A 27,695-nucleotide genomic window follows, 5' to 3' on the forward strand; every position below is an offset into this window, starting at 1 on the left:
TATAGGCATGTATGCATGTGTATTCAGATATGTGTATGTGTGTATTTTGTGCACACAGGCCCATATGTGTGTGCTCTATGTACATACAAATGGTTTGTATATATATATGTATGCAAGTGTGTATATAATTTCAAATAATATATTACATTTAAGGCCATATTCTCCTCCATTCTGTCCAGTGTTTATAAAGAAAAGTGAGCCTGTAACTTAGACTGAGCTTGAATTACACTTTTCCCCTCTGAGCTTATCCTTGGAAGGGTTCCAGATAAGAAAAAGGAAGCCCAGGGAAGACTGAGCTTCAGTGAGTGCTGAATACTTACTGCCCAGGCATGTTACATTAAAACCTGTCAGTATTCATCTGAAGCTCGAAGGCCACTGGGCTCTATTTTACTTATTGAATCTGGCACCCTCGACCATTGAAGCCATGTAGGGTTGAGAGATTAGGTGGGAGACAACATTAGTGCTGTTTTTACTACAGGGAAGAGAATGCACCACAAATGAGAAACCAGGAAGGCGCATTCGGTAGCTCAGCAGCAGCTTAAGTGGTCCAGCAACAGCTTCAATGCTATGGCAGCAGCGTCTCTGGCTGACCTTCCTCAACAGCCTTTTTGCTCAGGCTTGCTCACTGCGGAGTTGCCCAGCCCACCAGGCCCAGCAGTGTCTCTCTACTTTAGGCTACCTCTAAGAACCTGAGACAAACCCAGTAGACCCAGGGCTCCAGGGAGAGTCAAGAGTTCTCCAGTTCCTGCCTCTTCTCTACTCCCTGAAACCACCCTACTGCATCCCTGGGCCTCCAGAAACAGTCTTCTTAAAGACGGCAGCAGTGTCTCCCTGAAGGGCTAACACTCTCATGTCTGTGAGCTAGCCCTCTATAGTCTAACCTTCTGACTGGGCATGACCAGCATCTCTTTGGGCACTGCTGAAGCCGTATATGCTCAAGTGATCTAACATCAAGCAAGCTGCTATGTCTCATATGTTAAAAGACACATCAGACATTTCACTTATACAGAAGCGCCTGTGCTACCGCAGACATGACATGAGGAGAAGGCCTGAAGTGGACCCTGGCCTGAGACTCTGCAAAGGTGCTTTGGTCACGGCCTTTGAGAGGCAAGGGCTAGAAGCCTGCTCATGTCTGGCAATTCTACTTTGGCAACAATCTAAGCCATGTGATCTCAGATATAATAGATGCTAATGACAACAAAATGTGCAGAGGCTTGTTAAGATTTGATGGGAAAGTGTAAAGTCTCACTTTCAAATATACACAAGCATTCCAGATGCAACACAGGCAAAATCGCATGCCACATTCCTCCTCCACTAGCAGGCAGGAGCCTAACGAACACCTATCACCGCAATAGGAAGTTACTAACTTGTGGGAGCAGCTGGTTACTACCTATAAAGAGCTTTAATAATTCAGACTAGGTGGACAGTGAACACACATGTTATTTTCTTTAGCCCAAAATCTCCTAAATAAATTTAAATAATGAGAGAGGCAGGACAAGGCAGCACAGGCAGCACTCTAATTCTGCCTTCTAGGGTGCTCTGTGACACACACCTACTTGAATATGGACAGAACCAACTGTAAGACACATGTAGCTTTTAGTCATTGAAGTCCCTTGGCATAAGCCTTATTCTTTCTGAATAAAAATGCCAAGCCCTTAACCTTTCCTGACTTCAGATGTTTGTAAAATGAATTCAATAGGACTAAAACTTACACAACTCCCTAATGTCCTTTCTGAGCTGGTGACTACAGTGTCCTTTAGCTGTGCTCAAAACTGCCCTCTCAACTTGGGCTGCCCCCTGACATCACTGTGGCCAAATGCTGGGCTGCCAAATAAAATGGGCTATGTGTTCCAGTCTCTGATGGATGCACTAGGAACTCATACACACTTCTCAAGCCCTTTCTCCTCCTACCTCAGGTACTAGCCAAGGACACTGTCAGCTGCTACCATCAGCCTGAATCACAAAGTAAAGACCAGCAGGACAGAGCCCTCCCCAACCCACCACAAGAAAAGCTATATGAAGACAAACCCTGCTTTAAGCTATTCAAGTGCAGCCACTGTGATTTACAAGGCATAAGTCATGGTCTAGCTTCTAACAGTGGTGTGGACTTTGACATTCAGCCGTTTGGAATTTGGTCAACACCTTACCCAGTGCAATTTAAGTTCATGGCCATGCTCTCAGCAACTATAAAGAGGGGTCACAACTAATCTTGGAGAAGCAGACAGCACTGAGTCAGACAGAAATCAAGAGAGGCCACTAGAAGAGGAAAAACCACTGCTGAGGCAGCAGCAGGTACACACGGGCATGAGAGGAGAGCCACACGGTGAGGGGCAACGAGCCTGGAGGACAAGCACCACAGAGCAAACACCCAGAGTATTCAAAACCCACTGGGCTGTCAAGGTTGGCCTAGGGACCTTGGTCCTTGTCACATACAGTCCTTCACATGGGTCCTCTTGAGTTCAGGTAGAATAGAGGAGCTGCCAAGGAGACTGCACAACAATGTCCCAAGACCACTAACGCTCCTCCTGGCAGCACTTCTGGCAGATGGTAAAGACCTTTATACCACACTAGTACAATCAGTAGGGGTCTGATGGTGGTGGCTCTGCAGAGTGGTGACATGGGTCTGTATTTCTCTGAATAAATGCTTTCATGCACCTTCCGAAAACATCCAGTCTGGCATGTCCACACAGGCTGGGTGGAGGGCTGGAGTCACAGTCCAGCTGCAGGTTCCACCTGCTTCTCCCCACAGAAACAAGCAGTGTGTGCATCTCACAGCAGACCAAGAAACCAAGTGTCTAGAAAAGGGGAAAACACCGGGAGTGATGTTGAGCCTAGCACAGGTGCCATGCCTTGGCCTTGTTCAGACAGTGGTCCTGGGCACCTGGCACTATGTGGCAGTGTCTCCTAATACCCACGTACAAGCAATCCAAGTGTCCCAAGTGAAACTCACTTCTCCTGAGGTGGGGAGGTGGGCTCTCAAGGCAGCCTGGCCCAGAATAAACTCCTTTCCCAGGTGCTGCTCCTTCAACTCTAGGGCAAAATGGAGTAATTAGGAGGGAATGGGGCCCTCACCAGCAACCACAGCACTTGGGTTGGCTACAAGCATGCAGCCCCCATGGGGAGAGTAAGGGTTGCAAATCAGCTCCTGCTTGGAATGTAGCTGTGCTCACATGAGAAATCTCAAATCCTTACAAATGCCCTGGGAGCCAGTGATCTGCCTGGGCCTCAAAGAGATTGTACCTCTCTGGAAGTAATGCTGTCTGGTCTGCTGCAGACTTCTTGGGGAACAGCCTTTCTCTCCCCAAGGGATAATATGGTGCTAAGCTGTGTCCTACAGTGGGTCTAAAGCTTCCAGGGACCAGTCTCCTGGTTATAAGCTTATTCACTTTCCACCTTTATTTATAAGATGCATTTGCTGAAATGCAGACCCCAGAATGATGCTTTTTAGCAGACTGATGACATCGTCTGGTGTATTTATTGAGACCATTTCCAAGGAACAGCCATCACTGATGGCTATGACTTAAACAGTCTCTGGAAGGATGGTAGTGACTCATTCCCACACTCAGGAGCCTGAGGCAGGAGGATCAGAGATTGAAAATATCTAAATCTACATAGTGAGAGATTTCTAGAAAGGTGAAATTTCTTCCCTTGGTTGGTTTAATTAAATCCACTGCGATGTATTTGTACAGTTTCTCTGCTGGTACCATGCATGATTCACTGGCCTCTTGAACCTGAGAGCTGGTACCATTCTTTCTTCAGATTACTAACCTCTGCCCTCCCTTCCTACGGAGATTCACGTCCACATCTCTACCTTTCTGCATCTCATGTTCAGAACTCTAGTGGCAAGGCACAGACAGCTTTGCCACTTTCATCTGATGTTAAGCCTGCTCACTGAACTCTTCATTTAGCTCTTGTTCTTTAAGAATCATATTTTATTATTATTGTTTCTCTCTCTCTCTCTCTCTCTCTCTCTCTCTCTCTCTCTCTCTCTCGCACACACGCGCACATGCTCTGGAAGCATTCTATGTGCCTGGTGAGTTATCTTCAGTGGGAACCTGCAGAAGTGAAAGGCCTCGCTCTCCACCTTCTCTGAAGTCCCATCTCCAATGGCTCAAGCTGCCATTCCAACAGCCTTCCACAATGTCTCATCGGCCATCTGCCCACTCTAGAGACAGTATTTGCTTCCCCAGCCAGTGCCATTTCAAAGGCTGCTGCCGGCTTCCTCCTCTGTCTCCAAAGAAGACATGACTACCCATCACCTATGCACCCTCATGTCCACACAGAACCTTCCTTAAGAGGTTCAGCCGTGCTTGGGAGGCGTTACTCAGAATGGGAAATTTCTTAAAAGTGTCTCTGAAAAATTCTTTAACTACTCCTTATGATAAGAAAAGGGGGATGGTACCCACCTTCAACAGTCAATGCCCTTCAGGGGCTTCTCAATTCTCAGACTCTGCCTCTCTTCTGACTCTATGCAATCCCCAATTGTCCTTTTTCACACCATCCACCTGGAACAGCTCTGTCAACAGGGCCACAACCACTTTCCCTCTCTAGGTTAATGCTCTCTGAAACAAGCACGATCCTTCTACTCCCTAGAACTGCAGAAATCAGGCAACAGGTTAGGGTTTTTTCTACACAGTATATCCTGCCACTGATGAAAGGCTTACAGTGAGTCCAGTGGAGGTGAAGCTATGGGAGCTGCAGCCTCCAAATACTGTGGGGGCAGGGTAAGGAGGAGGCTGCTAGCCAGGGCTGGAGCCCCAAGGACCAGGCATTTCCTGCTTACACAGTCCAGTATCCTCACAATGGTGCAGCTACACAGATTTTGAGAGCTTCTATCATGAGAACACAAGCAAGCAGGTTGCACAGTCTGCCCTGGGACACTGGCGTCCATCCTGTGCTGTGAAGAGCTGATCCTTGCATGGAGATAAAGATGCTTTACCCAGAGCACAGACATGGGCAGCTCTGCAGTAGTCACTGCTGCTCTTTGGAACAATCACAGTGTAAATCTGCAGTGTGCCTCCTTCTGAACTGCAGCACGAGAAAAAAATCAATTCAAGCATTTCCCCAACTGCAGCACTGGAGCAAGCCAGCCCTAGCCACAACTTAAGGCTCATGGAAAATATAAAATAGGCCTTCTGAGGGGCACAGGAGGAAAAGAAGAACCTGCTAGAACTGTGTAACTCGTAGCTCCTGCAAATAGTATTTCAAAGAACTAAATGAGGCTGGGGACACTTGTGAAATCGCTGGTAGGAAAAAACTTCAACCAGAGCCAAGCAAGAACGCAACCTGAGCGCAGAATAAACGCACAGGGTGCACTGACGGGAGAAAGAGCAGTACTTCGGAGGGAGGTTGAAAAGCAGCTAAACACACTGAATCCAATAAAGCAGCCCTAGAAGTGCGTGAGACTTCATAATATGGAAATGAGGTAATAACCATCAGACACAGAGCCGACTCCCAGGCTCAATCAAGGAACGAACGCAGCGCAGTTTCGAGGTTTTTGGCTCTGGTTTATAATGTCACTCAGTCACTTCCCAAACCAAGTCTCTCCTATGAAGAGGGCTATGACAATTTTCTTCCGCCATGGGAGCAGCCAGGGGAAGGCTGGGAAGGAGCCTGCACACACAGAAGGTACACAGCCAGGACTCCACCTCAATAAAGTTCTCTGCACCCTCGGTCAAGTGACTCAGCCGACTCGGCCGGGACTCTGGGAAACAGGGTGTCTTCTACAGCTCACAGCTGACAGGTTGCTGTCACATATATACACAGGCCTGGTTCTGCTTGGCGTCACTTTGTTAATGCTCTGCTCATTAATTTAACAAACTATCAGGAGGCTCTGCTTGGAATGGGCAAGCATTATCTCTCAAGTTTCATTTAATTAAACTCTGCTATTGCAATATGACATTCAGCACATCGCAGGGGGAATTATTTTAAGGACGAAGGTAAAAAGTATTTCAAAGGCCTCACTTAAACATGAAAGCATAATCTAAAATTGCCTGAGCACACACTATAATTTTTCTATAATATTGAAGATGTTCTTTCTGGACTTGGTAATTAATTGGATTCCATGGAGAAATTATTCTATCCTCCTTGATAGCAAATGATACACCCAGGCAGGGGAGGCAAGGCAAAGGACAGCCATCAGCAACCACCCTGCTGCCCAGATGAGAAGCTGCAGCTGACCCAAGAGGGAGGCTGGCTGCCAAGAGCACTGCATCTCCTTCCCCACTGAGTCCTGACTGGAGCACAGGCTGGATGGGCAGAACAGCAGCTTCTCCTGCTAAGGATGCACTTAGCTGAGAGCTAGCAGACCCAGGTACCACTGGCCAGATGAGAACAGGAGGGTGGCGTCTGGCAGGGTTGGGTAGCAAGGCTGCCTCCCTAACCTCCCGCTAGAACTCTCCCTGCCCCGGGAGGGCTGTGCTGGACACTGACTTACCATCAATCCGGCTCACAAGCTCTTCCAGCATCTTCACTTTCATCTGGATCCCAGGTTGGGCAAAGGTGTAGTTGTCCTAAGGGGAAAAAATTTCAACATATATTAAATGCACACAGAATAAAGCAACTTTGAGACCTTAAATTCAGGTACCCAGAACCCACATAAAAGCCAAGTAGCTGTGGAAGCCACCTGTAATCCCAGCACTTGGGAGAAGGAGACAGGGCATCCCCAGATCAGGCTGGCTGGCTAGACCAGCCACAACTAGTGAGCTCTGGGTTCAACCAAGAGACTGTATCTCCAAATAAAGTGGAGTGTGACTGAGGAAGGCAAGCAACATCAACTCCAGGCCCACACAAATACCACTGTACACATACTCACACACGGGTGAACATACATAAAGACATACCACACATGAGCACCACCCCCTCCAGTAACCCAGATCCTCCAAAGAGGAAAAAGTGGTGAAAAGAGTTTATAATGCAAAACCATTTTATAAACAAATCAATTACACACTGCTAGGTTGCCTCGCGAGAAACAGGTCCAGGGGCACACTCTGCATAATACCAACAGAGCACAGCACCACCAGGTCTCACTCCTATCTGATGTCAGAGGATGCACACAGCTCCCAGGAACGCTTCGTGGAACAGTTCTATTTGTTAATGTTGGATATTTACATTTAAATTGAACAAACCAGCACCCTCGCGTCTGGCTCATTGAGCAGAACCACTGGCTGGAATGACCACCTCAATGGGCACCTGGACAGCCAGCACCCGGCCCACCAGGGAGCCAATGAGAAACAGCAAATGTGCTGACAGTGCAGCACTCAAGTGCTAAGAATGCAGTCACTGATGAGAAGTGGCATGTGACTCTTCTCAGTGATGTGGGTGAGGCTCATACGGATTGGAGGCAGGGGTGGAGGGGCAGATTTGGGGAGGGAGCTTTGGTGAAAGGGACTTGGAATAGAAGCATAGCTAATATTTAGCTACATGTGACATCTACAATGTGTGCTCTCTCTGGGCACGGGTCCCATCATCTATTAGATGAGACTCAGCACCCTGCATTGTTGGACTGTTCTGAACCTCAGACAGAACAGAAGCCAGCAGAGGGAAAAGCTTTCAGACACAACATGGCATGGCAAATGGCAGCCCGCAAACCTGAGAGCACTCAGAAGTAGCATGAAGCACGGGCGAGGGAGCAGGGAAGAATGCCTACTCCCTCTCAGCCCACAGGGAGCACATTGTGCAGCTTCACAGATGGTGGGGCACCCAGGTGGCCTGCACCCAAGGGCAGCAAGTGTCTGCAGTCAGCAGGCAACATAGCAGAGTGAGAAGCATCAGGCCTCCGTCCCCTTCAGAGCCTGCCAATAGCATGGAGCCTCAGCACCTGATCCTGAAGGGGGAACCTTCCAGGAAGACAGAAAGGATTAAGGACAGATGCTGGCTGGCAGAAGTCCTTAATGCCACTGTGGCTCAGTACTAACAAAGCCTACAAGCTATAGAGGTGTCTATCTACAACAGGAAGAGCAAGGCATGCTGGAACATCTCTCCCAGACAAAACTACAGTGAGGGCCTCTAGACTTCCAGCTCACTCATATACAAGGGTTAGAACAAGAAGAACTGTATCTACCAACCTTGTGAGGGCTAGGCCAGGCCAGGCCTTCCAGAGACATAAGACAGCAACAAAGACAGGATCTGGGAACATGGTGGGAACTGCCCTGGGCCTTAGGATGGCCTCCTACCCAGATTTGGAAGGCCAGATCTCTGACAGGCTCATGCACTCTCGTAGAAGTCAGCTCTCCAGAGGAGCAACTATTGGGCTCAGTCTCATAGTCAGAACTTGAGGTCCCGAGGAACTGTATGCATCCCAGAGGGCCAAGCATCCTGCTAGCTGCGATGAAGCAGAAGCCAGAATCAGGACTAACTGGGTTCTAACATACCTAACCTTAAAAGCCATAGAAAATTTGGTTCTAGCCTACAGCTCTTCAGAGAGTCATCGATCGTCTTTGGATCTGAGCTTGCCAAGTATAACTTGGGAGACTTAATTTCTCCGAGGAGGTTAACAGAAGGTTACTGCTCCTGTCTGTGGGTGCATGTTTGGGTGGAGGAATTTATGAACAGTCTGAACTAGATAGAGATGAGAGACTAGCTAAGGGTGGTTTGCAGCCTCTGGGTCAGGAAGGCCCTACTGACCACTTACTATATTCTAGTTTGATACACCTCCCTGAGGTTGACAAGCCTCCTTACACAGCTGACTGGGGCTGTGATGGCCACCCCAATTACAGCTGAAGAAATCAGGGGTGACACATCTCCTAACCTCCACCCACACTTTACATGGTGAGAGCTCCACCCCCACCCATGAGACTAATCAGTGCTCTATGGGAGGACAGAGGCCCTGTGGGCTCTTCTTGTCCAGCTCCGGCCTACCAACACTGGTTAGAGACAGTGTGGATTTAGCCAGTTATTTGGCTTCCACACTAGAAACCGTTTCAAGCCCACTCACTGTGCAGCAAGAACAACAGCTCTCCTTTGCTTCCATCTGCCACTGTTTTGTTTTACTTCTCAGTTTGTTCAGAGCTCAGAAAGGGAAGCTGGTTTTTTAGAATGCAAACACTGAGGCAAGAATGATACCATTCTCTAAGAGGAAAAGGGGGAAGGGGGGTCCTACTTTGAAAGAACCTTCAAGGCCTTGGCACTCTGGGCAAAGGCAGGAGACAAAAAACAGCAGCATTCTGACTGGCCCAACACTGGACTGCCAGCCTACACTAACAAAGACAGACAGACCAGGCCAGGGCTCACCTTTAGGGCCACTCTGTTGAATTAATTCTCATATATTCATATTCTCTCTCTCTCTCTCTCTCTCTCTCTCTCTCTCTCTCTCTCTGTTCTGACATGGGAAATGCCACACTTAGCAGTTACCTGCTGTGCTAATCTGGGGACAAAACATGTATTATGTAGACACAACACAGCACAGAAGGGAAGAGCATGGTGAATGCTGGTCCTGGACAGGGCCTGGCTGGGAGCAGCACGGTGAGTATGTGAGACCTGGGCTGCAGTAAAGCAGAGAGGTCCCAGGGTCCCTAGGGAGCATGGCATATTCAGGAAAGGGGGAGTGTGGGGCAAGACAAGAGCTGGGAGGAGGCCATTCTGAAGGAGTTACAAGCAGGAGGTGAGAAAGAACCATAGCTGCCCAATGACGTCAGCAAGGGGAAAGGGCAGCTGTCCACTGTTGCAGCTACAAGATTCAAATTGTGGAAAGATCCTGATTGTGCCGCGTAGAAATAACAGAGCGGGACCACAGAGGGTGAGGGCTATCAGCTATGAGACAAAGAGCCATAATGGAGACAAAATGATGACAGAGCTTCCCACCGAGGACGCAGTCAACCCAAACTGTCCCAACTGCTTCCCACTGACCTGGTCTGACTGGGTTTTTGAACTTGAATGCAGGATTTTACATTTATTCCTATTAGCGTGCTCACTTGATTGGTTCTGGGCTGGTATTCCAGGCAGCTGAACTCATTGTGAATCGTGATTATGTCATCCATCACATTAGCTGTCCCTCCAAGCTTAGAAGCACTGGTTAAAGTGATACCCTGAATGTCTCCATTACAGCCTCTGAGAAGAGGCGGGAAGGACAAGGACAAGGACAGGCTTGTGGCAAGCCTCTCAGAGTGCAGTCAGCACAGACCAGCCGCTGAAAACACATGGCGCCTTGCCTAACTCCGTGTTTCCCATCTGCTAGCTCAACTTCCTCCTGCTTCTCACCTATGAAAGACAGGCAGCATGATCCCTCACAAGGGCGCAGGGTGAGCAACTGCATCTACTGGAGCCTACCACAGCACCTACCCCAAGTACATTCCCAACCTTCTTGTCTCCAGCTTTGCTGATCACAGATCATTGTCCAACACTGAGAGGTCCTGACAGACACAGCAGGACAGCAGCCTCCTTCGGTAAGCCACTGTAGGAACATGCCCCGGGCTCATTTGTAGCCACGGGGCAAGCAGCATCTCAGAGTAATAACACTGTGGGCAGGATCCAGTAAGACAGTGCAGAGTGGTCAGGCCAGAGCTACTGCTGGATAGAGGACAGACAGCCATGGACCAGAGATGAAGTAAAAGGGTGAGCAAAGCCAGGCTGGGAAGGCCACCCTGCCAACCATGTGGCATCCTGGCAAAGACAAAACCATGGGGACCAGGTTCCATCAGAAGGCGAGGTGGATGAACAGGTGGCACATGGACGCTTACTGAGGAATAATGGACAGCACATGTTGTTAGGCATCTGCCAGACCCATAGTTTACAACGTTAATTAAGCTATGAGTTTCAGTTGGTCATGACTCATTGACAGTGCCCTGTCAGTCACAAGTGTGTTATGTTAATGCAGGTGTTCTTCAGAACAGGGGAAGTGTGGCTGTGGGGAGGGAGGGATGACATGGGAATGCTCCAGGGTTATGGTTTATCTGAAGCTGCTCTGAAACAGCCATTAACGTTTGAAAAGGAAGCAAAAAATAAGATTTTGTTACTAGATGTCAGGCAGTGGTGGCACACACCTTTAATCCCAATACTTGGGAGGCAGAAACAGGTAGATCTCTGAGTTCAAGGCCAGCTTGGTCTACACAGAGAGTTCTAGAGCAGCTAGAGCTCTATAGTGAGACCCTGCCTGGAAGGAAGGAAGGAAGGAAGGAAGGAAGGAAGGAAGGAAGGAAGGAAGGAAGGAAGGGAGGGAGGGAGGGAGGGAGGGAGGGAGGGAGGGAGGGAGGGAGGGAGGGAGGGAGGGAAAGGGGAAGGGGAAGGGGAAGGAAAGGAGGCAAGAAGATGAGCACTTTCAATAATACATACACAGTCTGGAGGGAGAGGAGAGAAGAGGCCCAAATAAAGGAGATGCAAGTGTTTGGTGCCATCAGACAAGAGGGAGTCATGATGGGACCTTGACAAGAAGCAAGTGACATCATAGCAGGAGAGCATCTGTGACATACCAATCTGCCAAAACAGTACAGTGGCCCTCGAATGCACAGCTAACACTAAGAGTCGAGTTATATGGTGAAGTCTGGCAAAGCCACAGAAGAACGAGACACACCTACTAGAGCTGGAAGTCTCAATGTCCTCAGCAACCCAGGGAAGGAAGGCAGACAGCACCAGGAGGACAGCAGACTAGGGCAGCACATCCAGCAGTGTGACCTGGCAATGACACTAACCTCGCCCACAAAGAGGAGCACACATTCTCTCTACTTGGAGTATGAACCTGAACGTCCAGAACTTCAGAGAAGAGCAGCTCTCACCCCTCATCAAAGAAGCTTCTCTCAGCAGACAGAGACGACTTAAAAAGCTACAACCAGCTAAAATGTCCACAACGACTGACTGTGGCGAGCCCAGTCCCAACGATACATCTCCAACACAACTCTACACCAAAGGCTCAGGGAACACTGCTGGAGAGGGTGTGCAAAGATTGCAAGAGCCAGAGCCCCAGGAAAGATTTACACAAGATTGTGTCTTCTACACGACAGTGAAGCTACCCCTGTGACATCCTAACATTATGGCTCCCTAAACAAGACCCAAACAGTGACAACATCAGGTGACTTGCCAGTGTGGATGAGGGAAATCCTATGTGGCCCCACTCCTAGATGAACAGCACCAGGCAATTAAAAACTGCTTAGAGGGGGCAAATTATCCTTCCCCAAAGATCAGCACCGTGACTGGCTAACCAATCCCAAGTGGTCAGCCCTAAAAGCATATGCATATAAGCAACACTAAATGGACTCACACTCAAGCACACATGCACACACACACACACACCAATAATAAACAAAGAATAAGAGGTCATAAATTTGCAAAGGACTTATGGGGTAACATGTGAAGGGGTTAAGGGAGAAAGGGAAAATGATGTAGATAGATGGATAGATTGATTGATATGCATATATATATGCAGATATATATGCAGATATATAGAGATAGATAGATAGATAGATAGATAGATAGATAGATAATTTCCAGAAATCAATCAGCCACTTGGCTGGTCTACTTTCAAGGTCCCTGAAGTGAGTTTGGAAGAGCTGCAGGCAGAAATGAACAGACATCACAGAGCCTGCTGTGCCTGCTGCTCTAGCTACCCCTCCTCCCAGCTAGTGCTGTTCTCTGCGAAGCAGCTCCCCACACTGGAAGCATGGAGTCGAGAATTCCTGACAGCCAAACTCTGGGGCCTCCTGTCTGGGCACAGTGGTCCTCCTTTGCTCTCCTTCCTTTGATCTGAGTAAGTAACAGTGAACCCCCGGGACACAGGAAGTTTGAAGTCCCAGCTGTCTGAGCTCATTCCCGAGGGTCACCGCAGCTCTACTAGAAGGTCACCTCCCATGCCAGGACAATGTCCACTCCAGGCACCAGCCTCCTCTGGTGGCCTTCTCACCAGCAAGTTCCAGGATAATGGAGCTACTTCCCCTCCCATTCCTATTCCGCCAGGGCCACCAACCAGTTCTCAGATTGAATAATTCTTCCCCAAGGAAAAGGAAATGTAAATGACTAATTATAAAAGGCAACGGCTCTTTTCTCCTCAAAGAAGCTGTCCTGCTAAGTAATGAGTCCAAGAGTAATAGTATGACTTCAGGGTAGGCAAGCACGGAGCCGTAATTCAGCAAGTAATGGCCAGCCCACAAACCCTGGCATGAGTGCTGTTAGGGAAATGAACAGACTGGCTAGAGCGCAAGAATAATCCCCTAGGAGCCAGAGAAGGGCACTGGCAGCCCAGAACACCTAACTACCCGGACCTTGGACTCCATGACAGCGATGGGCTGAGACTCCATAGGGGTCAATCACCAGCCTGCACCCCCAAGCACTAACATTCAAACCAGCTTCACCAGGCCAGAAGCCAGCTACCTGTCTTCATGCAATCCTTTGTAAAGAACTATCTACCCAGCAGAATCTGTTCATGTATATTCCCACTGTCTACACCAGAAGTCATCCCCCAGAGGAAGCTATAGACACCAAGAGCAGCATTTACAGATAACCTGTGTGTCAGCAACAGAGCCGAGACAGGAGGATCACAAGACCGAGGTTAGCATGGGCTATACAAGAAAGACCTGTTTTAAAAGAAAAATAGAAAACTGGAAAAGACTAGGCCAAACAAGTTCTTTGTAAACTCTCCACCTCTTGCTGGCCTCTAAGTGTGCTGAGGGGAAGAAACAACTGCTCCTGCATTGGCTTCAAAGTGTCTGCGGCTGCAGGCCGGACTCCTTCCACAGTGTTCCTTCCAGGGATAGGACTACGATCCCCCAGGCACTAGGATGTACTGCCTCCACCAAGGTATAGCCCAAGCCGACCTCAAACTCATGACCCTCTGGCCTCTGCCTCTTCAGCATCTCCTTCCAGCATGGACCACACCAACCTGAACAACATGGTGGGTCCACATAGAAGGCCTGAGCACAGTCCAGAACACTCCTCTAAGCCTGGGGAGCACTCCCCAGGCTGTGAGCCACGCAGTCCCTCGGCGGCTCCTGGGGCGGCCATTCTCAGATACATCCCATGTGAGCTACAAGAGTAAGTTTGCTATCTGGCACTCAGGACTCAAGATGTCCACTGGCCAAGCCTAAGACTGTGCAGTACAAATGCTCCTCATCTTAGAAACCCTTCCAGTTTTTCACTAGTGTTTACTAATTATGCACAGCAATGGGTTTGGTTGTGTTTTCATGCACCTCAGTGCCCCACCCTCCAACTCTTACATGCCCTTCCTCCCCCAGCTACACTCCTTATACTATCATGGTTTGGGGTTAGGTTTTGTTTTTTGAGATAGGCTCTCATTATATAGCCTGGATGGCCTTAACTTACTATGTAGACTAGGCTGGCCTTGAATTCTGCTTCTCAAGTGCAGAGATTAAAGTATATGTCACCATGTCCAACTTTCATATTTTGTTTTTCTTTTTGGTTTTTTAATATGGGGCGATACACACATACGCTAAAAGAGGACATGGGGTCCCCTCAAGCTAGAGTTACAGGTGGCTGTGAACTAGCTGAGTGGTCATCTGGAAAGCCTTTAATCAGGAGCCAGAGCTCTACCCCACCCAATCAAGTCTGACTCCTGAGGGGTAGCTAGACCATAAGGGTCCAAAATTTTAATCCAGTCTCCTTCAGAGGTATCTTTTCTTCATAGTGGCAAGCATATCTTCCCGCTTTCTCCAGCCTCTGCCATCCCTGTTTCTCACCTACCTCATCTCCATCCTATAGTTACCACCGACCCTCCTTCTGCATGTCCCTCATATCTGTCCCTCTCTCCCACCTCACATCTGTATGGTTTGTACTTCGTGTCTCTCTCTCTCTCTCTCTCTCTCTCTCTCTCTCTCTCTCTCTCTCTCTCTCTGACTCATTTTTATTTATTGACTCTAAGCAACAAGGGTCAAGATTCCAAGGCTAAGGTGAATGTGGTACCCACATTGTAACTCCTCACATAAAATAAAACAAACCAAAAGCCTAAACTTCTGTTGTCATCTTCCCACTGCTATCTTCCCTCCAGTCATTCTCTCTGTCTGGCTTTGCTCTGCTCATCTCCTCAGACCCTCTCAGTTCACTAATCCTCTCCTCTCCTGTCTGCTGGGCTGCAGAATGTAATGACTGGAATCCTAGCTGCCAGAAGTCCCAGTTAGTTTGTCCAAAGTCTTCAGAGTTGGATTGTGCTTACAAACTGTGTCTCCGCACTTCACAATTTAATTTAACATTTTATTTAAACCTAGGCATACTCTACACCTTTCAGTCAACATACAAAGACTCCCATCCCTGCCAACAGTGATACTGGAGCTTCCTACCACACAGGCTCACTGGCTGCTCTGTTGGTGAGAGCATTTCCTAAGGTCCTGGTGTGCAGAGGAAAAAAAAAAAATCTAGTTCTTACTCTAAGACCAGGAGCATGCTTGGCAAGGCCAGTAATGGCTTGGGACCAGGGTCTTGGGGCCCTGCGACTTCAGATCCTGAAACTCAACTTTTATCCCCTAAAGGACTGCGGTTATCGGTCCCAAGGCTCGATCTATGATGAACTTGGGCTATCCTGTGTTCTCCTTGTGCAACGTTGCCTGCTGAGCTCCCTGCTGACTTCATGCCATTGTGTAATAGCTTTCCACGGATTCAGCCCCATTCCCCCTGCAAACAGTATATAAGATGTGGTGCTTCCTAGCAGGCATGCTTGGGGTGAGCCATCAGCTCTGTACAACACCACCTGATCACAAACTTCCCTATCTTCTTTATTTTCTCATCCCCTGGTCCTCTCTGCCAGGTCCACATCACTCAGTACTTTCTCTGAGCTCACCTTCTGGGACTTCTCAGTGAGACGGCTATTTGCCTGGTTTAAGGAAGCATGAGTCTCATTCAGAAGCCTTCAATGACCAGCCAGCCAACCGTTAGGGTCCCTGAGACCTTTTCAAGTGGCCTGTTAGAACAAAGCTGTTTTTATAACAATACAGGGACACAAATGACCTTCTTCACTGTGCAGACACTTGTACTGAAGCACACAGCACAGTGAGTAGACACCAGCAAGCACATGAGCAAAAATCTAGGCAGCACCACCAAGCCTTGCTGGTGTCAGTGCAAAAAAGCACTGGGACTTCAAAAGGCAGCCTCACTGAAGAGCACCCTTCATGAAGTAGGAATCTAACTGCTGCAATAAAACTAAATCTAGCTGGACGGTGATTGTCACACTTTTAATCCAAGCACACAGGAGGCAAAGGCAGATGACTCTATCAGTTCAAGGCTGGCCTGGTCTACAGAGCAAGTTCCAGGATAGCTAAGGCTACACAGAAAGACCTTGTCTCAAAAAAAATTTTTTTAATTAAGTAAGAAAGACTAGTTTTACTACTGAGAGTACTCAAGCTGTCTGGAAGAAGCACCTCTTCCAGCATTTTGAGGTAGGATGGAGGACTCTTCTCTTACTTCACACCTTCCGAAAACCCTAGGCCACAGTGCACCTGCAGACTCTCCTCAAATGCACTGGCTGGCTATTAGCAGGCCAGCACACTTCCTTTCTGAGGACTGTCCTTGCTGGTGACAAGCCATCAACACAAGTCACACGTGTTCTGTAAATGGTCATCTCCAGGCAGCTGCAGTGGGAACAGTTTTCCTAAAGTCTGCTCTCCTGGGCCACACAGCCCCTGGCCAGTTCTCTCCGCTCACCTCCACTGCTCGCCCGGCTCCTGCCTAGCCCCACTGGACTTCAGGTCTGGGCCATAAGAGCAGTGCTGACCATACCCACCACAGAAACCCTCAGCATCTGCACAGGCATGCCCACCATACTCTGGAGGAAGTAGCAGCTAGCAGATCAACTACTATAACTTAGTGGGCACAGAATCTCCAACTGAGGCCCACAATGAAACAAACATAGCTATAGCTACCCAGAGTGTCCAAAACAAAACAAAAGACAGATGTGGTTTCTACCCTCCAGAACAGAGGTTCTCAACCTGTGGGTCAACCCCTTTGGCAAACCTCCGTCTCCAAAACGATTTACATTACGATTTATAGCAAAATTATTGTTATGAAGTAATAAGGAAAATAATTTTGTAGCTGGGGATCAACCCAGCTTAGGGAACTATACTAAAGGGCCACAGCATTAGGAAGGTTGAGAATTGCTGTTTTAGAACCTGCCCTGCAAAACAACTTACTCTATCTACTTCAGCAAACCAGAAGCCATAGAAGCCGTGGGGTCCAAATATGGGCTCCTTCAGAGGCTGTGTAACCTGGGGCAGTGGCCTTTCTCTCTGAGCATCCACCTGGTGTGTAGGACCTTGGATCTGATACAAGGCACAATGCCCACATGCAGGAGATAGAACCAACTCCCATTTTTCATCCCTGAGGACACTACCTGTTAGCCACAAAGCTGGTGGCCCTAGTTTGGTCCATCGTTCGGAACCATGACTCCATGGAAGCCCCTCAGGAAGTGGTATGGATGGCTAACACACTTTGATAAGTCAACCTAGCCTTATAAAAGAACTAGAGACAGGGGTAAAGGCCAGAAGGAGAATCTGCATTCAACAAGACTATTTTCTGAGGGCTTTCAACCTAGATCATGGCACAAGGAAATGGATATTCAGGGAAGAACACTCCAACTGAACAAAATAATAATTATTATTATTAATAATAATAATAATGGAGGAGAGAGAGGTGTGACCAGAAGCGGAAAGTGGACTAGAAAGCCACCACTGGTAAAGGACAGGGCCATGCAGGCCCTTGGGGAATAGGCTGCTGGTCCTTTCGAGGCTGTATTTTAACCAAGCTTATACCTCACAGGCTAACCTAAAACGAAACTGGCTCTTGCATGGAAGAGCCCTGAAGTCTCCAGGCTCTTGGGACTGCCTGAGCCACAAGAATCCAGCCAAGCTCCCAAATCCTGAATGGTGGAACTGAGAGTCTTCTACTTCTGCTCACAGGAGGCTCCTGTGAGATCAATCCTAGCCATGTGAGGGAAAGACAGATAGCTCCCACTAAGCTGTGAACGTGCTATAAACATAGGCACCAGAGGACTGTGGTGCCTTCTGCTTGTCAGCCCTGTCAATAAGCCACTTTGCCTGACAACAAAGCTCAGGTGAAAAATGAAAGGCCAGCATTGATTCTGTTGTACGGCGATCTTATTTACAAACAGAAGCCAGATAATCTTGTATTTAAATGGCACAAGTCCCATCACTCATAATCAGAGAAGCGACAGTGATAATTTATAAACTTTTACATTACAGTTCAATCCCTTCTCTAACAGGGAAAGGCCTGAAGTTCCTGAAGAAGGAGTAAATATGAAAACATTAACAAAGGCAGGAAGTGATGGATTGATGCTTGGGCCCAAACAAGTCTCTAGTGGGCACATTTGTCTTTACAAGAAACAAAATAAGTCAAGGGCCATCTGCGTTGAGAGCAAAGAAGAGCTTCCCACTCTTCACTTACACAGGGGATGCTAATTTTTCCCTGTCAGCCTCCGGTATGAAAAGCAATGCAAACCCAAGTCTCCTTGACATCCCACTTGGCTGAGCCACTCAGATTGAGCCTCGGGGTCTAAGTCATACATTTTCTTAGGCATCATTTGACCTCCAGGTTCAGTAGATGAGCCGAGACACCTATTCAGAAAGATTAGGGCCACTGTGGCCCAGCTGGCTTCCTGCTGCCCTGAGGGCTAAGATGCTCCCTTAGCTGGCATGGCACAGGCCGTGGCCTTCTTTGCCTGGCTTCTGCAAGTGGCTCCCAGGGAAAATCTTGGGAATTCGGTCCCTCCCCTCCTCTGTCAACAAAACTCCTTGCCTCCTAGAGCATCTTTTAGTCACACTTGATCCTGGGAGCCTGTGCTTGCTGCCTCCATCTGGGCCCCAGTGCACAGTGTGGTCCTCCCAGCATGCCTTATACCTTGCTCCTTCTCAAGCACAGAACACAATGCCAGGTACAAAGCAGGTGTTTAAGAAAGATATTCTGGGCCAAAACAAACCAAAACCATTCTGCAGGGCAGTTGAGGGCTGGTTTGCCTGCTTTGGCCACTGCTATACAAATCATCCAGGAGCTGTCCCCAGCAGCTAATGAGATACGTCCTAGGCACTGTGCAGGTTTCAACACACACATAAACACTGTTTACATAAAACCAAGCTGCCAGGGGGCTTTTCTGTGAACATCACAGAACCCCAACCCTAACTTCCATATGGAGATCACCAGTGTCCCCATCACGATGCCCAGGTACTCAGGACTATGAAAGCTAGAGCCTCCCCATGGATCAGGGACAGTAGGAGTGACACATGCATACAGAGCCATGCCACCAAAGCAAGAGGGCTATGGGCTGCTCACAAGCCTAGAAGGTACAGTCAAGGGACCTGGTGGCCTTTAAGGAATAGGTGCCCAGTAGTTTGCCAAGGACTTGAGAACCAGTGCCCACAGTATTGCTAAAGGCTAGAGAATACAGGCAGAAGCAAGGGGAGATCAGAGCATGGGAATCAAACTCCACACACACCAAGTACTGGAACACTTGGCAGGACACACTGACTGTTCCCAGAACCAGAAGCATGGATGACCTATCTCATGCCTATGATGCTGAGGTGAGTATGTGCTGCTCCAGACAAAGAGAGGCTGCTTGCTTTTTCAGGTAGACAGCTTGAGCTCAGAAGCTAGCTAGTAGAGTGTGGCCCAGTGGCCTTCCCAGTGGGTTGCATCATGCTGGCCAGAGCCTCCCAAACCTCCCAAGCTGCAGGCTCACCTGAATGCCATCCAGAAGCTTGCTCATGCACCAGTAGGTGTCAGCCTCAATGTTGCGAAGCACCTCTGCAGGCACACTGGAGACATCGACCTTGTCCACGTCCTCCTGGTCTGTGCAGAACCAAGTATGGAAGATACAAGAAGCAATCAACCATGTGAAATAAACAAACAGGGAACCCGGCCATGCGCATGCACACCAGCCTCCCTCCACCACGTTTTGATCATACTGAATAAATGGCTCAAGAGACCCACACCTCATCACTTAATGGTTCTCAACTTTAATATCTAATTAGTTGCAGATAATTAATATTCTGAATACATTCCAATTAATTAGCATAATTAATATATTATAAATTATTACTTCTCAGACAGCTCATATTCTAGAAAGCCCTAACAGAACTGAAAGTTTCTCCATCAGAGTTTTTAAAACTCTGCGTCTAATAAGTTTACATATTCATTCTGTAATAATTCCTCTGGAGTACGGTTCCTGAGGTAGAGTTTCCCAAACTGCTCTGGGTAAACATTTCTGTGTTACTATCTAATGCCCCAGAAGGCAGAGACACAGATGAGCTTCAGAAAAGACAGTGGTGTTCAAAATAATTTCCTTCTGAAAGTAGAGAAAACAGATGCCTAATTGAAATGGTTCATCAGATATCTGAGCAAACTCATCTTGGCCCCTGAGAAGGACTATTACCTAGGAAAACACTCATAAACAGTTTAGAAATTGACCGCCCATTTTATCATTTCCTTATTTTCATTTTATTTGCAAACACATGTGCATCTTTATAAAGAAAATGTTCTTTAAGAAGAAAACATTTTAGCCCACATCCATTTTGAAAGTCTAGGCAAAGCCAGCAATGCTAACAACACTGCTAACAATTATCAAGAGCTTATCATTTTCCCACCACCCTGTGTCTCAGACACACCCACTCAAGCAACCTGCCACAACTCTATTCCCACTGTCAGGGTCTCTAGCAGCCTATGGCATACAGAGAAACAGCACCACAGCAGAGATAACCAGCCTGGAATTCAGGAAGCCCACAACAGACCTGGGACCTGGGTCAGACCTCTAGCCACCCAATCATCCTTAGCCATCACATCAGACCACCTTCCTAACTGTTCCCCACAAAGCACCTGGACCAAAGCCCACCAGCTTCTGAACCCTTAGTGGTGACGTCCTCTCCAGCACCTGAAGGGCTCCTGGCACACACAGGATGAGCACACTGCCTTCCTGGTTCTTTGTGTATAACAGAGACCAGGAAGGTAAGGGGAGAGAGTTGTCACGTCAAAGTCCCTGGGTAGAAGCTGACAGGCAGGTTTTGTGCTGACCTACAGAGTCTGGAGATGGTGACTGTCCTATACACAACAGCAGGACCCAGCCCTTTGGCACCAGCTCACACCTCACCTACAGTGATACTGGGTCTGTAAGAAGTGGTGCTAATACCCTAGTTCTCTCTGTGGTACTGCTTAGATTTGGGGTTTTCTTTTTAAAATGTGACATAGATCATACCATGAAATCTATTCTTTCAATGAGTAAAAGCAAGACCTTTGCCACACCTACATACTGCAAGCACATGTGCAAGTCTGTGGAAAGAGCTTGTGAAATCACCACCATTAAACTCCAAGGTATTTTCCTTACCCAGGTAAGAATCCCTGTATCCTATGAGAGTCACCCCCTTCCCGCCCTCTTCCCAGTTCCTGGCAGCATCCACCAACTCCTGTCTGTATCCGTGCCTATTCTGGATGCCTCACAGGGAGGAGCCCAGTCCTTGTGGCCTTCAGGGTGCATGTGTGCTAGAGACTGAGCAGGGCTTGTTCTCTGTAAGCTGGTAAACAGCGGATTGCCTAGATTACGGGGGAAGGACATAGCAGGTGCTGGGCTGATACCTTTTATGGGATCTATCACTACAGACCTAGCCCTGTGCAGAGAGCTAGGCAGGATAGACAATGACCCCTGCACCACTACCACCCCAGGAGGCTAATTCATTAAAGGAAAACATATGTTCAGGGACCAGAACAGCCAGGTGGCAGATAGCCAGCCCCTGTGTGAAGGATACTGTCACTCATGTCACACTGGACCCAAAGTATTCACAACCCTAAGAGACACAATTGCTCATCAACTTTCCCCCTCCCCTTGGATACAGGTCAGACTTATAGGCATGGCTGTGGTACCTCATCTGACCCTCCTGAGTTGTCTTGTGACAGTCATACACTCCTGTAGCTCTGTCCCCTACTGCCTGCAGGGATGCAAGAATCCTCTCCTGATAGTCCTCAGAGGCCCACTTCCGGAAAATGTCTGATCTCAAAAAGGCAACATTTGATCTGAGCACACCTTTTAGTGAATACATCCTTCAGTGACTTTGTGAGAAAGGTGCTCTCTCCCTGCTTGCTCCCTTAGGTTGCATTGGCAGAAGTTATCACCTCTCTCAGGTGACAGATGCAATAGGGAGAACACCTCAGCCTGCCTCACATCCACTCCAGCCCAGTGCCAGCTGTCCACTGACTGAAATGGGAAGATCAAGAATGCATATGTGGGTGTGAACTGTCTCTTCCTGCTCCCTGGGGAAAACTCTTTAGCAGAATTGATTCCCATCCTGTGAGTCTAAGAGCAAGTCTGACTTTATTTTCCAGTCTCAGGGCATCGAATCAACAACTGCATTCAGAGAACAGCTTCTGAGATGTTTTCCATTGGCATATCCTTTTTCAAGGGCCTTCCAAACACAGAGACATTTCCTCAGGCAGAATCAAAGGTAAACACCAAGAAAGGCCCTCTCAGACCTCTGGTTCACAGAAGCAGCTGAGCTAGCACAGCCTGGGCCTGCATAAAACAGGCACTGTGTGGGGCAAGCAGAAGTCTTAATATTTCTTAGTCTGTTTAGCCAGCCTATTATTTTATCCAAGGAAATGTCAGCAGCCTATTCTGGGTGTCATTTCTCACAGCAGGTCATTTGTTACTCTTCAGGGTAACGAAGTAATGGCATTTAACTCCAAGAAGCCCTCTGCCAATTCGTCTTCTAAACACCAAGAGGATCATGCGTGGCCTCACTGTTAGAATGGAATAAATATTCTAGTCCTTACAGCAGCCACATACACTGTGGATAGGCAAGGACAGAGACCTAGGGCCTTCTCTGCAGAAGGGTCCAGGGTAGAAAGGAAGAAAGAGTCTCATGCATAGCAGGAAAGACAATGCTGCTGGAGCCATCTCAACAGCTCATCTTTCCCCAGGGCTGCTAAGGACTGCATGACTGGGACATGTACAGGCCCTGTGGTCAGAACCAAGTGAAGATTGCTACTGTGTTCAATGGACAGGGCCAGTACTATAAGGAGGGGACAGCACGGGGGTAAGTCCTAACCATCCCAAAAGTCTGCACTGATGTGAGTGTAGACAGAAAGCTGCAGGGAACAGAAAGTAGGTGCTAAGTGGTGGGTGGGCAGATAGAAGAAACAATCTAAGTGACTTAGACAGGAGGCAGGCACAGGTATTTAATTGTTTTGCAATGTAAAAAGGCTATGTTAGGATAGCAAAGAATGAAAATGTTTGCCCATCTTCCCACACCCAGAAACAAAGAGGAGCAGGAGGTGAGACAGGCTCAAAATGGAGACCAGTGCAGTGACAGTGAGGAGGGCTGCCTGCCCTAGGACATCTGCCACCTTCTAACCACTGAGTCTTTGTTCTGTTTGCATACACTCAACCACCTAGGGGAAAAGCACCAATGAGAGAGCACAGTGGCAGCCTCAGGACAAGGTCTAGGAAGCTTCAGGGCCTGGTGTGAGTCCTGGGCACTCCCTCCACATTTCCCCTGCCTCTTGATACACTGCAGCCTCTGGCTGGGGATCAGAGTGGAGGAGCTCCTATAAGAGCTAACTGAATGGCTTTAGGAAGTAGGACTTAGTAAGTAGAAACTGTCAGTAAAGCATTCAGTGCATGGGCTGTCACTCAAGCAAAGGACTGAACTGATGCCATGACATCACCCCAAGTTAAGGGCTCCAGGGTGGGGAGGCCTCCAGGGATGGTGTCAGGATTTGAAATGGCCAAGGTACCTGAGCACTTGAATTTTACCTTCTAATAGGAGGCAGTGAGTGGAGCTGGGATCTCTTTCATATCAATTCACATAACAGAGGGTGGCGCCTGGAAAGGAGGAAAATGACTCCAGTTTATATGTCTCCCCTCCTACCAAAGGATCCTTCGACACTAGTACAGATGTCTAGTATGCCAGGCTGTAGAGTAAAGAGCCAGCACCTGGCAGAGAGCAAGCTCCTGGTGGTAGGAAGGAGGGAGAGGCTGTTGTCATGACGACACTAATCACCTATGCTGCACAAACCCTGCAATAAACCTCTTCACATAATTAGGAGCTTAACTGGTAATCAAAAATATTCTGTTCTTTATAAGCAAGCTGGAATTGCTCTATGGATCTAATCTTCACATTTCCCAACTTGGGAGTTTTAAATTTGAAACCCTGACACTTTGGTGATAGAGATTGTACCACTTAATTACGCAGATTTGGGCTCTGTTGTGGAGAAAGGGTCCTGCTTTGGTGAGGGTAGCACCACAACTCCAGACTATAAATTTACAAAACTCTGGTTCAGCAAAAACAACTAACACTGTGATCAAATTGGTTTTGCAGTGGGAATGTTTAATTCTAATATAAATAACGTTCAATTCAAGGTTATAGACGACACCACAGTCACCGTTCCCTCTCTACTCCACTGCTGAAAACTTCAACCACCACCTGTGGGGCCACAGCACAAACCTACGGTTGGAGGGAGGGGTGTGAACAGACAAGAACCACAAGATAAGGGTGAGATGGGTTAGCCTGAGCTATTCAGTGGCTTGGGAGACAGTCCCAGCTGAAGAGCATCGGCGGCTGCTTCCCACAGCAGCACAGTTCGCTCCCTATCCTCAACCCTCTGGAGCCCTGACCAACCTCACAGAACCCACAGGCAGGAAACCAAAACTCCGGAAGAAGGTGGACCTGTGCTGCAGGATGCTGGTGGGGATATAAGCACAGAAAGAAAGGCACTTCCTGGACCTGCGATGTCACTTTTTGTTCTTTCAGAACATAGCAATCTTACCGTGCCTGGGCTCTTGGCTTCACAACACCACTGTGAGTAAGCATTCTTGTTCATAGAAAAATTACTCGCTGAAGCAGTAACTGGTTCTATCTCAAGCTTGAAGCCCTAACAAGAAATTTGGGTGGGAAGGGAGAGGGTGAGACAAGAGCATCTTTAATGTCTGAAAAAGGAAACTGCTCCTTCGCTGCCCTCTGGACTCAGTGGTTTGGATGCTCGTTTGTAGGGATGTTTGCCAATTTAAAAAAAAAGGGGGGTGAGGGGGAAGCAAATAAGACAGAGATGGAAGTGGAGGGGTGTCTGTCCAGTGTAGATGGCTGCCCATACTAAGTTCACAGTGGTATGAAGGAAGGTGGCGTTGAGACGGGTGAGACTCATAGAGCCTGGACACAAGCCTGGGCTGACCCATATAAATCCCTATCATCACTGAGACTGAGAGTTGAGAGCCAACCCACCTGAAGGTTGCCATAGGACAGGACAGAGAAAGATGCAGAGACCCTGAGGTAGACAAGGGCTATTGGGTAATGCCTACAGCAGCACAAATGAGTATGGTCCACTATAGTCAGCAATTGCACAGGGGACAAGTCAATTCCACAGGGGACAAGTCAATTCCACAGACACAATCCCCACTGCAAAGGACAGAATGTAGCTTGCAGAGGCCCCACACAGCACATGCCACAAGCTCAATCTCCCATCTATGCTCCCATCTACTGACCCTCAACCCAGAAGGGTACCCCAAAGCCTGTGTCTCTAGCACCTACAGCGGTGCTAGCACAGAGCAGATGCTCATTAATGCAGGACGAGGGAGTAAACAGACTTCCTTCAAAGAGCTTGTGGTCTAGGAGGAATGAATAATTACAACCATAATGAGAAAAACTACTCCTTGAGGAATGAGAAGTAGGCGCCAGCCCAGTTTCTCGGCTACAGAAAACATTCAGGCTATTACTGAGCTGACGGCTGTGCATCAGAACTCTCATTTGAGTATGCCAATGACAGTGCAAACAACACTACAGTAAAAGGGAAGTCACTCAAATCGAAGGAAGCAAGCCTTCTTCCTAGTATGCCCCCTTAACTCGCCCTTGCCACCCCCTCAAGAAGACTCGGTTCTCTCAGAAGGAGAACAATTTGGCTATTTTGAAAGCCTCAAAAAACTACAGTTGTAGAAAAAAAAAAAAAAAGCTGAGTTTGCCTTTGAAAATTATAGGCCCAGTTTCTCAGGAACACAGGGTGCTCATATGTCCCTGGGGGATCCTAACTGTCTCAACCCCAACCCTGCTCTCCCTGACACGGGACAGCAGGGAATCCAGGGTCCTTATGGGTCATTAAGCAACAAGATGTGCACCTGAGACAGGCTCAGCACTCCGGCACCTCAAGGATGCCTGCCTGAGTGTGGTATTAGCAGATTTGGGTCCCTCCTTATTCCTTAATGAGGAAAGGCATCTTGGACTTTCAGCTAAGACCTTCTTTCTGACTCTGTATTCCAATTAGGAGACTACACAGATACCCACTTCTCAGCAGTGGGGACTATGGAAATGAACTTGCTAAGGGTACAAACATCATAAATCAATCTACTAAAGTGATTTATCTCTATCTAAATTGATCAAAAGTAACCGCGGGTCTTCATATCAACCAGCAAAGCAGCCCTGATTCAATGTGCATAAAGCAGCAGAGAGAATAAAGGACCAAAATAAGACCAGTAACCCAGCCTGCTCACCCTGAATCCTTGGTCAGTCAGCCCCACAAAGATAGTTTCATTCACCCCACACCAGGGGGTCTTCCACTGGGACAAAATTCACCTCAGTGGGTTGTTTAGGGCCCTCTCTTGTCACAAACAAGAGTGCAGTGCAGGCTCTGGGAAAGCTGTGTGGCTTAAGCACGTGCTCGGGGCAGGTCAGGAAGGCAGCAGAAAAGAAGGGCTACTGTATCCTGTAAAAACTCTTAAGTGCTTGTAAGAGGGAAAGTCCAACAAATTTATGATAGGTCAACGGCTCATAACAATAATCTACAAAGAGTTATTTCTCAGTAAGAAATACATGGCAGTAGGCCACCTGAGAATAAAGAAAACACCCTCAAACAGCTTTGTAGGAAAGAAGCCAGCTAAAGCCATGAAGTAAAACTAAATGATCCCTAACACATACGACTCACCCACCCTGGGAGGTTCACTTCAGTTAAAATGGTGCCTGCCCAACCCAAGGAATAAGAAGCAGACTTTTAGAACCTACAAGGCCAGCTCCAAACATAGTACTCAGCCCTAAGAGGATCAAGAAGACTTTGTGGGGAGGGGTTAACAAAATCCACCGAGATCCCTGGGAGAGACTCTCAGAGCACAGTCTGGCAGGGAGAGTCAAAGGTCCATCCACCAGGGTAGAGAAATCAAGGCAGCAGACCCTGAAGCAGCTGGCCACAGGGCGTCCACAGTCAGAAGATAGCAGGGAATGCACGCTGGTACTCAGCTCCCTTTCAGCAGTCTTCCCAGCCCAGAGAACAGGGTCAGCCTCAATGGGTAGGCCTTCCTGCCTCAATTAACATAATCCAGATAAAGCTGGCTCTCATGGCACTCCCAGGTGACTCTAGAGTCTGCTGAATTGACAATTAACACTGCCCATCACAAACACTAACACGCAAGAGTTCTGCAGGGCAGATTCAAGTTCTCCATGGAGTAAAATGACTGGGCACTTTTTTTTCAAAATCGACGCAGAAGAAATCTGAGTCACTCAAAGTGCTACCTGCAAGAGGAAATCAGCCACAAACCTGTCACTGAAAATATGGGCACTACAGAAACTGCTGCACAGTCTTCCAGGAAGCTGATCCCAGTTGCTCAGCCACATCCCTTCTTTTGGGGGCAGACGTCAAATCACATGTCTTACGGTTTATTTTATTTTCTGTGTGTGTAGAGTGCCTGCATGCCTATATGCTCTGAAAGAGTGCTTGGTGCCCTCAGAGGTCAGAGAGGGTGTTAGATCCCCTGCACTGGAGCTACACACGGTTACAAGCAGCCATGTGGGTATTGG

At 48.1% G+C, this 27,695-nt stretch overlaps 1 protein-coding gene across 5 annotated transcripts in view; it reads right to left on the bottom strand.

Annotated features, from left to right (window-relative positions):
- Positions 1-27,695, bottom strand: part of Tbc1d22a (TBC1 domain family member 22A) — a 274,856-nt gene that overhangs the window by 122,665 nt on the left and 124,496 nt on the right. For all 5 annotated transcript variants that reach the window (XM_021183325.3, XM_021183327.3, XM_029469434.2 and 2 more), the window contains exons 9-10: positions 19,616-19,725; positions 6,437-6,512 (exon numbers count right to left, since the gene is read on the bottom strand). In XM_021183325.3, coding sequence (XP_021038984.1) covers positions 6,437-6,512; positions 19,616-19,725 — 186 coding nt within the window. The remainder of the gene's footprint in view (positions 1-6,436; positions 6,513-19,615; positions 19,726-27,695) is intronic.

The sequence above is a fragment of the Mus caroli genome, unplaced genomic scaffold (assembly GCF_978045245.1).
Source record: "Mus caroli unplaced genomic scaffold, Mus_caroli_1 scaffold_16, whole genome shotgun sequence".
Classification (NCBI taxonomy): domain Eukaryota; kingdom Metazoa; phylum Chordata; class Mammalia; order Rodentia; family Muridae; genus Mus; species Mus caroli.